The sequence below is a fragment of the Stenella coeruleoalba genome, assembly GCF_951394435.1.
Source record: "Stenella coeruleoalba genome assembly, chromosome: 1".
Lineage (NCBI taxonomy): Eukaryota > Metazoa > Chordata > Mammalia > Artiodactyla > Delphinidae > Stenella > Stenella coeruleoalba.
In genome coordinates, this window is record NC_137169.1 from 167000671 (window position 1) to 167014375 (window position 13705).

At 42.8% G+C, this 13705-nt stretch overlaps 1 protein-coding gene across 1 annotated transcript; it reads right to left on the reverse strand.

The window, feature by feature from the left end:
• Positions 1 to 4022: 4022 nt before the first annotated feature.
• Positions 4023 to 11768, reverse strand: SLC30A1 (solute carrier family 30 member 1). Its single transcript, XM_079945563.1, has 2 exons — positions 10465 to 11768; positions 4023 to 8790 (listed from the first exon to the last, which is right to left on the reverse strand). The coding sequence occupies exons 1-2, from the start codon at positions 11075 to 11077 to the stop codon at positions 7886 to 7888; spliced, it is 1518 nt and encodes a 505-aa protein (XP_079801689.1). The 5' UTR covers positions 11078 to 11768; the 3' UTR covers positions 4023 to 7885.
• Between the last annotated feature and the right edge of the window lie 1937 nt (positions 11769 to 13705).

Genomic DNA, 13705 nt, shown 5'->3' on the forward strand with positions numbered 1-13705 from the left:
TAAAACCAAGGGAGAGGGACTTCCCTGGTGGCACAGCAGTTGAGAATCCGCCTGCCAACACAGGGGACACAGGTTTGAGCTCTGGTTCGGGAAGATCCCTCATGCCGCGGAGCGACTAAACCTGTGCGCCACAACTACTGAGCCTGCAAGCCACAACTACTGAAGCCCGCGCTCCTAGAGACCATGCTCCACAACAAGAGAAGCCACCGCAGTGAGAAGCCCACGTGCAGCAACCAAGAGTAGCCCCCACTCGCCACAGCTAGAGAAAGCCCGTGCAGAGCAACGAAGACCCAATGCAGCCAAAAATAAAATAAATAAATAAATAAATTCATTTAAAAAAAAAAGACAGCAGGCTTTGTTCTGATGGCCGTTAAAAAAAAAAAAAGGGAGACCCTAAATTCTAAAAAGTATTGTTATTCCTCTCCGCCATGTAATTTGAATGACACAGCCATAACATAAGAAAGTTCTGACTTTTCATCTGGTGACTACTTTGATGTTTTTTATAAATATCAAATACTTTTACATTTATTCTCATTTCTTTTGCCTATCTATTGCTACTTGTTGGATGAAAATTTCAAAGAACTCTTCATTCTGAATTTAGTTATGAAATAGGGTGTTGACGGTTCAAAGTGATGGGAAAGCAAGCTACTTGCTGCGTCCTAGGTCTCTTGCTGAATTCCAGTTCTGGCTCCATCACTTACTAGCTAGATGCCTTTGGGTAAGGTACTTAATATCCATTTGTCTGTAAAATGGGAATAATGGAATACGGCTAACGGTTGGTAAGGATTAAATGAAAACGTATGTGGCTGGTATATAATAAGTGCTCAGTATATTTTAGCTATTAATGGTGTTATCATTCTATCTTCTTCTACTCCTGCCATTCTTCAATGTTCATTCAAACCCCTTTGAATGCCTACAGTGTGCTAGACCGTGTGCTAGATCCTGAGGAAATAAAGATAGAATATAACTCTGGGGCTTCCCTGGAGGTCCAGAGGTCAAGAGTCTGTGCTTCAAATTCAGGGGGCGCGGTTTCGATCCCTGGTGGGAGGAACTAGGGTCCCACATGCTGCGCAGTGCAGTCAAAAATTTTTTTTAAAAAAGAAAGAAGATAGTGTCACGTTACTTAAGAGAAAAAAGCCTACATAGGCTATAGTGGGGAGGGGGCAAAAATGTTCAGTTCTGAAGGCTGGGAAATGTCTATGGAATTTCTTTAAAAACAATATTGTCACTGACTTTCTTAGAGTATTTTCACCTAATTCAAAAGCAACAGCTCTCATCCAGATGTGCAATGCATAGTACATAAAATAAGGTTTTAGGAAATGTTGGCAGTCCTTCTGGAAAGACCATATTGTCTGATAACTCTTTTCTGAACCATTAATGATAAGATACATCCCAATAAGAAAAAAAGTTGGCCAAAAGCAGTGGTAAGATACCACTGATTGTATCGATGCACTCTGATTTTAGAAATGTTAAAGTATGAAAAAAGAATGTGGAATCAATTGAAATATAGTACAGTAGTGTTATATTTCGAGACCCCCAGTGGCTGCCTGAAATCACAGATAGTACTGAACCTTATATACATACTATGCTTTTTCCTACACACGTGCATACATACTTATGATAAAGTTTATAAATTAGGCACAGTAAGAAATTAACAATAAAACAGAACAATTATAATACTGTATTAAAAGTTATGTGAATGTGGTGTCTCTCCCTTTCTCAGAATATCTTTTTTTTTTTTAGAAAGAAAGGCATTCCTTATTTTAATTAATTAATTTATTTATTTTTGGCTGTGTTGGGTCTTCGTTGCTGCGCATGGGCTTTCTCTAGTAGCGGAGAGCGGGGGCTACTCTTCGTTGCGGTGCACGGGCTTCTCATTGTGGTGCCTTCTCTTGTCGCAGAGCACGGGCTCTAGGCGCGGGGGTTTCACTAGTTGTGGCACACGGGCTCAGTAGTTGTGGCTCGCGGTCTCTAGGGCGCAGGCTCGGTAGTTGTGCACGAGCTTAGTTGCTCCGCGGCATGTGGGATCTTCCCGCACCAGGGATCGAACCGTGTTCCCTGTATTGACAGGCAGATTCTTAACCACTGCGCCACCATGGAAGTCCCCAGAATATCTTACTGTACAAATTTAATGCCTTTCCATTTTAACTAAGCATTTCTCATGCACTGTGGCTGTAACTTTTGCAGTTCAAGGTGCAACAGCAAAACTGGCACTCATTTTTCTCTCTCCACCATTTCAGATAGATTTGTTCTTACCGTAGATCTTAACAACCTCAGCATATGATTTTTTTCTTTCCTCACTAGGAGCTTTCACCTTTTCGCTTAAAGGAAGCGCTTACAGTTTTTCTTTGGCATATCCTGATTGCCAGCATCACTACTCTTGCGCTTTGGGGCCATTAAGTAAACTAAGGGACACTTGTATACAAGCACTGTGACACCTTGACAGTCAATCTGACATATCTGATGAGATGGCTACTAAGTGACTAATGGTTAGGATACACTGGACAAAGGGATGATTCTCATCCCTGGGCAGGATGGAGCAGGACAGTGAGAGATTTCATCATGCTACTCAGAATGGCAGCAAGGCAGCAATTTAAAACATGAGGTGTTTTTTTGTTTGTTTTTTGCGGTACGCGGACCTCTCACTGTTGTGGCCTCTCCCGTTGCGGAGCACAGGCTCCGGACGCGCAGGCTCAGCGGCCATGGCTCACGGGCCCAGCCGCTCCGCGGCATGTGGGATCTTCCCGGACCGGGGCACGAACCCGTGTCCCCTGCATCGGAAGGCGGACTCTCAACCACTGCGCCACCAGGGAAGCTCTGAATTTTATTTTTTATACAGCAGGTTCTTATTAGTTATCTTTTTTATACATATTAGTGTATATATGTCAATCCCAATCTCCTAATTCATCCCACCACCACCCCCCAAAACTTCTGAATTGCTTGTTTCTGAATTTCCCATTTAAGATTTTTGGACCACGGTTGGCTTTGGGTACCTGAAACCTCAGAAAGTGAAATCAAGGATAAGGAGAGACTGCTGTACTGTATATGTAGATGTGGGCGTGTGTATTTGGGAACTAGTTCAGGCTCTTAGCATTGAATACCTAGTAAACTGATGTCTTCCGGTCTCTTTGTCTACTTCCCGTTACAAATCTATCCTGTACAATACCCTTTCCACTTTCTCATTTATCCACTCAAAAATTGAATGTTTCCTCTCTTCTTATGAAACCAAATTCAAATCTGTTGACATGGCACTTTTAACCTTGTTTTTCACAATCTCCTACCTCTGGACTCTCAACCCTCTATACTCTGCACCCCCTTACTGCTCAACCCCTACCCCTCTGTTTTAACCTACCCAAATCCTGTCCAAAGATTTTTATCCCTTTTTTGGAATGTCTATTGTCTTTATCAATTCTATTAATTATCTACTGCCATTTATTGTCCATTGATTTCTCAACTGTTTATCTCCCAACTGAAGTACAATTTAAGAAATTCTTTATATGAGACTGCATTTATGACAGTCCTGAACTCATACAACCAAACTCATGTATTGATGTGCTCTTGTGTCAATAGTTTCAGATGATTATATAATTGTAAAATATTCAAAAATCCTTGTTAGTAACTATGCTTACAAATTAAAGAAAAAAAATAACAAGTACCAAAAGGAGCAGGTTAACCTGTAACTACATAATTTGTAAGTTTAATGCTTATAATAAAAACATTTCCTATCCATTGAGTATTTGTTAATGAGCCTTTGTATTGTTACCCTTTCAATTTCAATGGCAATTTTTACCCACATTTGTTTTCTTCCACACCACTGTCCTGTAACCTGGTCACCCTGCACTCTAGGAACACATGTTAAGCTGAAATTTCCCTTTCAGTGACTGAAGTCCTACTCTCTTCTACATAACCCAGCTTAGCACAGAAGGGGAGGCCATATGCACAGAACAATGAACTAGATATTAAAATTAGTTTATTTTTCTACTTAACTTTTAATAAATGAGAAGAAACACAGTAGTCTGTCTCATAAAGAACATTTATAATACAGAACAATCCATAAAGCCTCATGGTGAGGTAGGAACAGCTTTGGAAACAACACACAGTCAGAAGACATACAAAAGTTAGGTAAAATGTTGCAGCACTAAAGACATTTTATCTGCATCTGCATTTCATGAGATGATAATTGCATTTAACTGTGCCACATCTGGCCCAAAGGACACCCTATGGCAGACACAGAACAACACAACATGTAAGTTTCATAAAGAATCACAGAATACACTGATACACTTCATTGTGCTGTTTCAAGGCAGAACCATAACAGGGCAATTTTTTGTGTCTTTTTATATATAACCACATATTAATTGTATGTTACATTCCCTTCAGCATCTTTTTGCCAAAGACACTAAACCATAAAGTTTTTGGTTTAAAAGTTTAAATTGAATGACATACAAAAAGCTCTTGTGCCAGTGAAAATGACTGCTAAGTATTCCAGAGCTTGTTAGTAAAACTAAATAGCATTGTCACATAATATTGGTAGAGCTACATCAAAATAGTGCTGTTACAATTCCCATTTCAGATGGTCAAACACTGTATGACAGTTTCAATTTAAAAAACGAGAAACCCTCCACCTTCCCAAGAGTTTTAACACTGTTTTATGACTTAAATGAAACTCTATTAAAATAAATATTTCTATATGGTAGGATTCTTCTCCTTATTTGCGTATGTATGAACATCTTAGGACAGCAGGTAAATGACATTTCATCAAATGGTATCTGCTTAAAAACAGTAAAAAGCTTCAACTCAATACCAGTTAGCCTACTAAATACTTCACATTAGATTCCATAGGACTTTTCCCTCAAAACTTTCAAAAATTCAAAATTAACTGAGGATGTTACCAAGATACAAACATATTAACATAGTCTTCTACCTGTTGTGATTTTCCAAGGTGCTCTTGATGGAAATCTTTCCCGTTCAAATTACACACCTTAGTTATTCAAATAGATTGTTTTCTAAAATGTTAAAATACATACAGCAAAGTGTTTGTGAGTTTTTGACTATGCTTTTAGGTTCTAGTCCATACTTTTATAGTGCAGATGCTCTTCAAAAAGAAACCTTATTAAAAAATCATATAAACTAAAATGTGACAATGGAGAATTAAATCTCTCTCATCACTAAGGCGGCATTTGGCTTGGAAATAATGTCTGGGTTGATTTTAATTCAGGCACATGTAGCACCTCCTTCTTACTAAATTGAGACAACAGACACATTTCTAAACACATATTCTAAATACACTGATCTTGCTCAAATATAAAAGAGCCAGCAGGCGAGATGCACCTCCTAAAACTGATGCAGTGTTATAAAACAGCATTTAAATATTGGGTTTAAGTCGCCTAATGATCCATGGTATTTCCCTCATTTTCTTGCAGGAAGGAATAAGCTATTTTGGAAAAGACACTTAAATCCCACAATATTTAAATATAAAAGCATTTTTAAAAAAGATAATGCTAATATAGCTAAAAATGGGTTAGAAAGTGCATTGTAAAGAAATAAATAATTCTCTGCTAAAACTCAAAAGGTGAGTCAGTGCCCACTGATTTTGCTATTATGACAAAAGTCCTTTGAAAAAAGAGAATCCTATGGTACCACTTTGTTACATATGAGCTACTTAAAATTATCAAGAGTGAAATAACTGAAATCTAAAGGCTGTTACTTTCAAAGCACTTATGAGAAAAAAAAAGCCCTTGTCCCATGCTTGTACACCATTTAAAAAAATCCTCTTTCAGTCGATGTCTTATGCATTACACAACCTTTAAGAAATAGACCCAACAGAGCACTGTAAAGAAAACCTCATTGAATGTAATATATTTCACCAGTTATCCTTTTGTATCATTACTGACATGTTTCTATAACATAAACTGTTTTGAGATCTTCAAAAAATGGTTTTGTAAAGTGTTAAATCAGGAATGTACTTGATACAATTCGAAGCTTTCTCTTGTTCACCCATGAGATTCCCCAATTTCATGTTTAAAAAAAATGTTTGCAAAATTCAAAGTAACTACCAGTTTAGGAATTGAAATACACAATATCAGAGAAAAGTATTAAATGATAAAGATGTATTGCAAATTGGCAGGTTATGGTTTTGGCCCATTATAGCAAATGTGAACTTACAAACTGTGTTCCTAAAATTACCTCATTCTACTGGAAAAATCGGGTGTTCTTAAATAGGCCCATTGCCAGCAATAGGCTTACACTAGGAAAAAAACACACCATCTACCACAAAAGATCATCCCTTTAAAAAGTTAACTGTCAAATGCCACCATTTTCATCTTAAGACCCATTAGATAATGAATTATTTCAAATCCCAAAAGGTAGCCATCCCAAAAGTAGTCAGCTATAAAAGTTACTAAAGTAGTCAGGATACCTCGTTTCTAGAAAAATAGAGCTATACATGATAACTGATATTAATATCCATCCTTTTGAGGACAAAAATCTAGTTTCTTCACAAAGCATAACCCCTCCCTATCAAGAAAAATATAACTTAAATACCCTTAAATAATATTTGTGTATGGATTTGGAATCCATACCAACAATGAAATAGCTAAGAACAATTTCCTGTGTAGATATTATGGCATCTTGCAAGATAAGCTACTATTGGAAGATCTGAGCAATGTCAAGACAGAATGACTTATAGAATCTCAATTATTAATTGTGGCGTAACTAATTTTGCTTTTTGAGAATTTAATACCCAAACTGCATTAACCTTCAGATTCCTTTTCTCTCCCAAGTCAATGGCTCTTGGCAGAGCACAGGCATTGCTGGTTGGGCTCAGACAGCTCTGTTGAATCCATTCATGATTGGTCACTGTGAAAGGACTAACTCTGAAGTTATTTTTAAAACCCACAATTTAAAAGATGAGATTAATAAGCTTTCATTTAACATGTAGTTATTAGATTAAATTTAATGTCCTTAAAAATATTTACTGTATATATCTTATGAGTAAACTTTCAACTCAATGTTCCCAATGCCAATCTTTCAAAGAAAGTAATGCTGGTGAACACGTCCATGTTTTAGACCATGTTTTTTTTTTTTTTTTTAAAAAAAAAAAGGTTAAAATTCTCAGAATAATTTAGAAATGTAGTCTGAATATTAACATACAAGAATCTAAATAATTTGGTAAACTTTCTTCCCTGCTCTTACTCCCCATATGCCCTATTATATGTACACTACAGTTCAATTTGTTAATTATTTCACTATTTGTTAGAATAATACTCAGCAATATAAGATACAGAATAGTAACTGATCTTCAGTATCATAAATATCCCCATGTGAAGAAAAAAAGGAACTTTTCCTAATAATTTTCATGAGTCATTCTTAAAATGTTGCCATTATGCTATGCAATGATCTCAAAGGGCAAGTAAGTATTACATAAACTGTCAGAAGAAACAAACCTGTTGATGAATTTTTAAAGTTCCAGCATTTATAATTCTAATAAACAAAATATAACACTGGGGGAAAAGAAAAGCAGAGAAATTCCAGTAACAATTTTAATTTATTTATCCCCCTAATTAATTTTTTACCATGGAAAAACTGGAAATCAAATGTCATTATGTTATATAAGGTTTATACTTACTTTAAACAAAAATGTAACATAGTGTTAAAACTGGCTTTCCAAAACTGTTACAGCATAGCTGTACTCTGCACTAATAATCACAAAGTTGTAATATAGAACTCTGTTAAGCAGTCCCATTATGTTCTTACAAAAATAGAATTAAACTGTGTGACCAGACAAGGACTTCAATTACACTACTTGGCAAACATAGAATTTCAATGGAGTCTTTTTCCTCTTGCAGTTTAAAGCAAAAGTCAAATATCACATCTTTTCCAAGACTCACAAAGATGATTCAGGTTGTTTGTTTGGCATTTTTTTAATCTCTATCACAACAGCAGGGATGTTTTCAACTTTAGTCCTCCTGGGCTGCTTCTCTAGATTGTCACTAAGTTCTAAACAAGAAATGCTAACTGCTGGGGCCTTTTCTGCATCCTTTCCAGATTGGGCTTGTGGCCGTGTCCCACAACATTGCTTCAAAGCACACTGAGTTCTGCAGGCAAGTTCACATGGGACTACACTTGACTTAGAGCCTACACTAGCAAATTCAGGCTGAATGGTAGTAGCATGAATTCCGTGATTATGGAAAACGTCTTTAATGATCTTAGCCACCTGCATGTATGATGTCGGGTCTTCACATTTTATGTGAGCAGTGGCAATGATTCTGCTTCCAGCAAGTTGCCAAACATGTAATTCATGAACTTCCTCAACTCCTTCAACATCTCGAAGTTCTTTTATCAAATTTTTGATATCAATTTGTTTAGGAACAGTTTGGAGAAGAATAAGAGCAGACTCCTTAAGTAATGGATAAGTTGTGTAAAGAAGTATACAAACCATTACAATACAAAGAGTTGGATCTAAATATAGCACCCAGCAAGGACCAGCCTCATAAACTGTTGCATGAGTACTATTAATTAATTCTACAAATGCTTTGCAGGGGTCAGGGGTACATGGGTTCACACACATCTCCCCTTCAGGACAACCTTCCCAAGAAAAGTAAAAGACTAAGGCATTTACTACTACAATCACTGAACCCAAAGCATCTCCAAAGACATGCAGAAAAACTCCACGCATGTTAAGCTGTCCAGCCTTATCATCATCATCTTCCAATTCCACCTGGTCAGGTTCTCTGATAAGATTCCCATTCACTTGTACTTCCATTGCATCATTTCTGGACTTTTCTGGATCTACAAAGAAATAAAAATTCTGTATCACACACATCTAAAGTGTTTATATAAACATTCTTGCCTAATTCCATTTAAGTGACAGAAGTGAAAATTTTTCATAAAACATAATAAGAAATGTGCTCAGAGTGATTTAATATAAATTGACATACTGGGAACAAGCCAGGACATAATGGCCAGGGCTAAATTAAGTCATTAAGAAGATATTGCTTCCCCATACTCCTAACCACCCTCCTACCTTCCCACCTCCAAATAAAGTTCACCTTTTCTGTGGGGGTGAGGTCCTGTGAACATTCTCCTATACTTGTTGGCATACACCAAAAAGAAAACAAAATTGAACGCTATCACCCAAAATTAAATGCAACTATGGATAAATCTAATACAAATGGCTGACCTGACGCAGAGGTCTAGTCACTTTTCGTAGTCACTAAGGTGTTAACTTTTATACTTTTATCATTTATATAAATGATACAGTCTCTTGATAGAAGAGGTTTAGAAACTGACAAATCAACAATATAAACCTATCAGCAATCACAGAGACTTCAGGAAAAGTTGGAACTAAATGATCACTATCTACCCTACTAGCTCCTAAACCAAACGTACGGATCCTTTAAAGGAATTATACACATCAGAGCAGCTTAATATTCTTTGGAATAACACCTGGCAGAGTGGGAGTGAGAGGAAATTCAATTGTTTATTAAACATTTTCAATGTACAACTTGAATTTCATTAACATGATATTCTGCATCCTGGAAAGAGGAAAACTGTCTATGTGGTATCATACAACTAGGTAAATAGATGTAAATGGAAAAAAGTGGAAGGAAATACAACAAATTGTTAACATTACTGAGCTTGGGTAGTAGGGCATTAGGTTGATTCCTTTTCCCGTCTCCTTTCTTTCAACATTCATTTCCCAATTTCCTTCAAGCGCGCTTAATGTTTAGAATGAAAACTATCCATTAAAAATATAAGATGAATAAATTACCATCGCTTTTATCTTAGTACGATTATGAAAAATCCTAAAGTGAAATGTTAAACATGCCCATACACGTTCTAAGTCTAGGATTTTCAGGATTAGGTTTAGATTTTAGAAAATTAACTGAAACATACATTGCTGCTCATGATAGAAACCTTTAACGAGGGTTTTGAGCTCAGGAAAGTCAATCACTAGATAGCCCCGAATACAATATTAAGAAACTTGTTTGAAGGGCATAAGAACTACTTGGGCAGAGCAAGGTTCCTAACAGCCAACAACTGAGGACCAAGTGGGGATTCTCTCCGTTTCCCAATAGGCCCAAGAAATTAGCATTTTTTGATCCTGCTAACGCCAAAATCAGGCAGCCTCTTGAAACGACAGCCTGTAAAGACTGTTAAGTGCGGTTGCGGACCGCAGCGGGCTGACGGTCACCTCCTGACCTTTTGCCCGCTCTCACCACCACGGTGCCCATCTACACTCCCAGACGCGCTCCCCCGGCTCCTGACACCGGGCTGAAAGGGGGGCCGCGTCCTCCGGGCGAGGCGGGGTGTGAGTGCCGGAGCGGGAAGGAGTGGCCAGGTAGGCGGCGCGGCGCGGTCGGCTCGGACACCAGGGGGCGTGCTGGCCATCCTGCCCGGGGCCATCCCGGGGTCCGGGCTCCCCAATGCCAACCACCTGCGGCGGCGACTTTCTCTGCTCACCTGTCCGGTCCAGTTTCAGCCCGTTGGAGTTGCTGCTATTGGCCACCAGGATGTTGGTCTCCTCCTGGTCGGGACCCTGCTCACCTGGGGCCCTGTTGTCGCTACCCCCGGTGCGGGTGCTCTTGCCGCGGCCCCCCTTGGGGAGGCCGTGGCTGTGCCCCCCGTGCGAGTGCCCGTGGCCGGAGTCGTTGCCGAAGCCGCTATGATGGTGGAAGAGGCAGAGCCCCAGCACGTTGACCACCAGCCCCGCCACGCCGACCCCGAGGACCACCAGCGGCTGCTGCATCTCGTGCGGCTCGAGGAAGCGCTCGATGGCCTCCAGCAGGATGGCGAAGCAGAGGCCGGTCAGGAAGATGGCGTTCACCAGAGCCCCCATCACTTCGGCCCGGATCCAGCCGAAGGTGTTCTTCTGGGTGGCGTGGGTCCGCTGGGCGAAGCGCTCGGCCACCAGCGCCACCACCAGCGCCAACACATCCGACAGCATGTGGAAGGAGTCGGAGAGCATCGCCAGCGACGAAGTCACCCGGCTCACCACCACCTCCAGGACCATGAACATGAAGGTCAGCATCAGCATGCACAGCAGCCGGCCCCGGTTCCGACCCCAGCACCCCATGGCTGCGGCTCAGGAGCCCGCCGAGCGCGGCCCGGACGCTCGTGAGGCGGCGGCGGCGGCGGCGGCGAGGCGCCGAGGGCCGGCGACCCGGCGACGGATGGAGGGCGGCGCGGGGCTCTCACCGCCCGAGCCGGGCCGCTCGGGAGTCTGCCGTGGGGCCTCGGCGGCCGGACAGGGGCGAGCCCGGGGTCAAGCCGCCGAGCCCCCGCGCCTGCGGGCGTCCCCGGCGGGCCGGCGGCGCGCTGCTCCTCAGGCGTCCGTCCTCGGAGCTGGCGCGGAGGCCCGGCTCAGCCCCAGTAGCCCCCACACCTAGAGCGGGCGGCGGCGGCGGCGCGGAGCTGAGGCTCCCGGAGCCCGCGGACCGAGAGCCGGAGCAGGAGCAGGCGAGCGGCGGGGGCGGGCGACCAGCAGCTCCGTGCTGCAAAGGCTCCAAGCATCTGCGGGCTCTCCACGCAGGTCTTCCCCTCGCTGGTCTCCCTCCGGAGTCGCTCGGACCGAGGAGCCAACGCCTGAAGAGCTAAAGAGGCGGCGGCCACAGCAGCTGCACTCGGCCCGGTATCGGGCGCCTTCTTCGCCCCCCCGCCTTTGCAGACGGTTTACAAAAAAACTTTGCTTTGCACTCGGAACCCCCGTTTTCACACGGACCCGAACGTGACAAGGCCTCGCCGTCCCGCCCACCAGGCCCGGCACGCTTCCCCATTGGCCAGGATCCCCTCACGACAGCTGTCGCGCCCCGCCCATCAGCGCTCACTATTGGATGGAGGCTCGGCGGGGCAGGAGGGGGCGGTGTCACGGCGCCAACAGATGGGGGGCGGGGCCTTTCCCTTCAGGAGCCGGGCGTGGGCTGGGGGCCGCGGCCGGGTGCAGCGATGGACGTCGTGGGGGAGGGAAGGGGGCGCGGGCCGCGTGCAGCAGGAGGGGGAGGGACAGGGCGGGGCAGGAGGGGTCCCCCAGGCGTGGCGGGGCTTTTGCTCTGGGGCTGCGGGTTCTCGCAGCCCCCCGCCGGGCAGCAAACAGACTTTGATCCTCCGAGCCGGGTCCACGTGGGGCGGGCCGCGCGGCCGCTCTGTGACAGACGGCAGCCTGGGAGGGTCCGGGAGGGGGAGCCGTTGTGTTCGGGGCCCTCGGGTGGGCGCTCCTGTCCGGAGAACCGAGATTAGGCCGACAGACTCGTAAACAAGTGCAGCACGTAACTTGTGACTCTGCTCAGCACCTAGCTGAAGAGTTAGTTCAGGGCGGTCCTGCGAAGGGCTGAACGGAATCTTTGTAAATGTTTCAATAAAGCAGATCACCCCTATCACCACCATCCCCAGGAGAGCTTGTGTGAAGTACGATATTTCTGTTACTGATTATTTAAGGACCATTTAGGGTACAGAGTTAAAGCAGGAGAAACCTGGGTTCTGGTCCTTGCTTTGCCACTAGCCAGCTGTGTGACCTTGGGCCAGTCAACCGATCTCTCTAGACCTGTTTCTTCATCTATAGGATTGGACAAGAGGAACTCTTAAGATTCCTCCTGACTTTAAAATTCTAAGGCTTTATGACTTAACATTTTATTTATAGGCTAGAAACAGCAGAACCCTGTGTCGGTTGCCATGGGGAAGGGGAGGAGCAGTAAGAATACAGAAGAATGAGCTTCTGTCCAGGTGAAGGTAAAATATAAACATATAAAAATTTAAATTACTATGAAATACTCCTAATTGTGCCAACACTAGTTTAGATTGGATACATATGTGCTGTGCTATGAGTGGAGATTAGCTAATTTGAAAGTGAAGCCTTCCTGCTTCATAAGTGGAGAGATGGCTGGACTCAGTGGCCTGAACTGGACTCCCAAAGGCCTCACCACAGCCCCTGAACAGCAGGAAGGACCTGGAATTGCTCTGGACTGCTGGAAGACAAAGGTAGTGCTAGCCAGTGCCTCGGGGTCTGTTAAATAAGGCTTGTTTGGGGGCATGTTTTTTCATTTAAAAAAATATTTTTATTATTTCTATAAAAGATTTCTCACTTGTGTATGGTGTGTTTCTTATCTCCCCACCCAGACTAGAGAGCCAGATCCTCATCTATTTCTGTTCTTCTGGAATAGAAAGAATGGAGGAAAATTTCTGAGACATTTATTATGGAAGAATTGCTAGGACTTGATTAACGGGATATTGGGAGAGTGAAAGCTGATGAGGAGAATTTAACAAAGACAGTTTTTAACTTGACAAGGAAAATATTGCTTTAAACAGGTGAAGAAGTTGGGAAGGGGGTGCAAGGAGCTGATTTTAAGGGGAAAATACTGGGCCTGTTTTTAAGGTGCTGAATTTGAAGTCTGGATGGTGGCAGCTCTAAGGAATGGGGAGATGGGATTGGGGACTTCCATAATCTCCTCTCCTTTGGTGTAGACAGTTGATGTTTGTGTGCTCATGTATGTAAACACAGCTTCAAACCTCCTTCTAACCAGCTGCTCCTATATAGAAATTGGGGAGCCACGTTTGGGTCAAGATATCCTATGGAAATGGCCAGGAGGCAGTTGGAAGACCATTTTGCCTCCTATTGGGAGGGGCTGTGTCCCTTTATTTAAAAAAATAGATTCCTTTATGGAGTTCCCTTGTGGTCTAGTGGTTAGGATTCAGTGCTTTCACTGCTGTG

What these genes read in the sequence shown, in the direction of transcription:
- SLC30A1 (XM_079945563.1), bottom strand. Translation starts at nt 11,077, where the DNA reads ATGGGGTGCTGGGGTCGGAACCGGGGCCGGCTGCTGTGCATGCTGATG. An exon ending in GCTGAAACTGGACCGGACAG is followed by an intron (nt 8,791 to 10,464) that starts GTGAGCAGAGAA and finishes ATTTCTTTGTAG; the next exon opens with ATCCAGAAAAGTCCAGAAAT.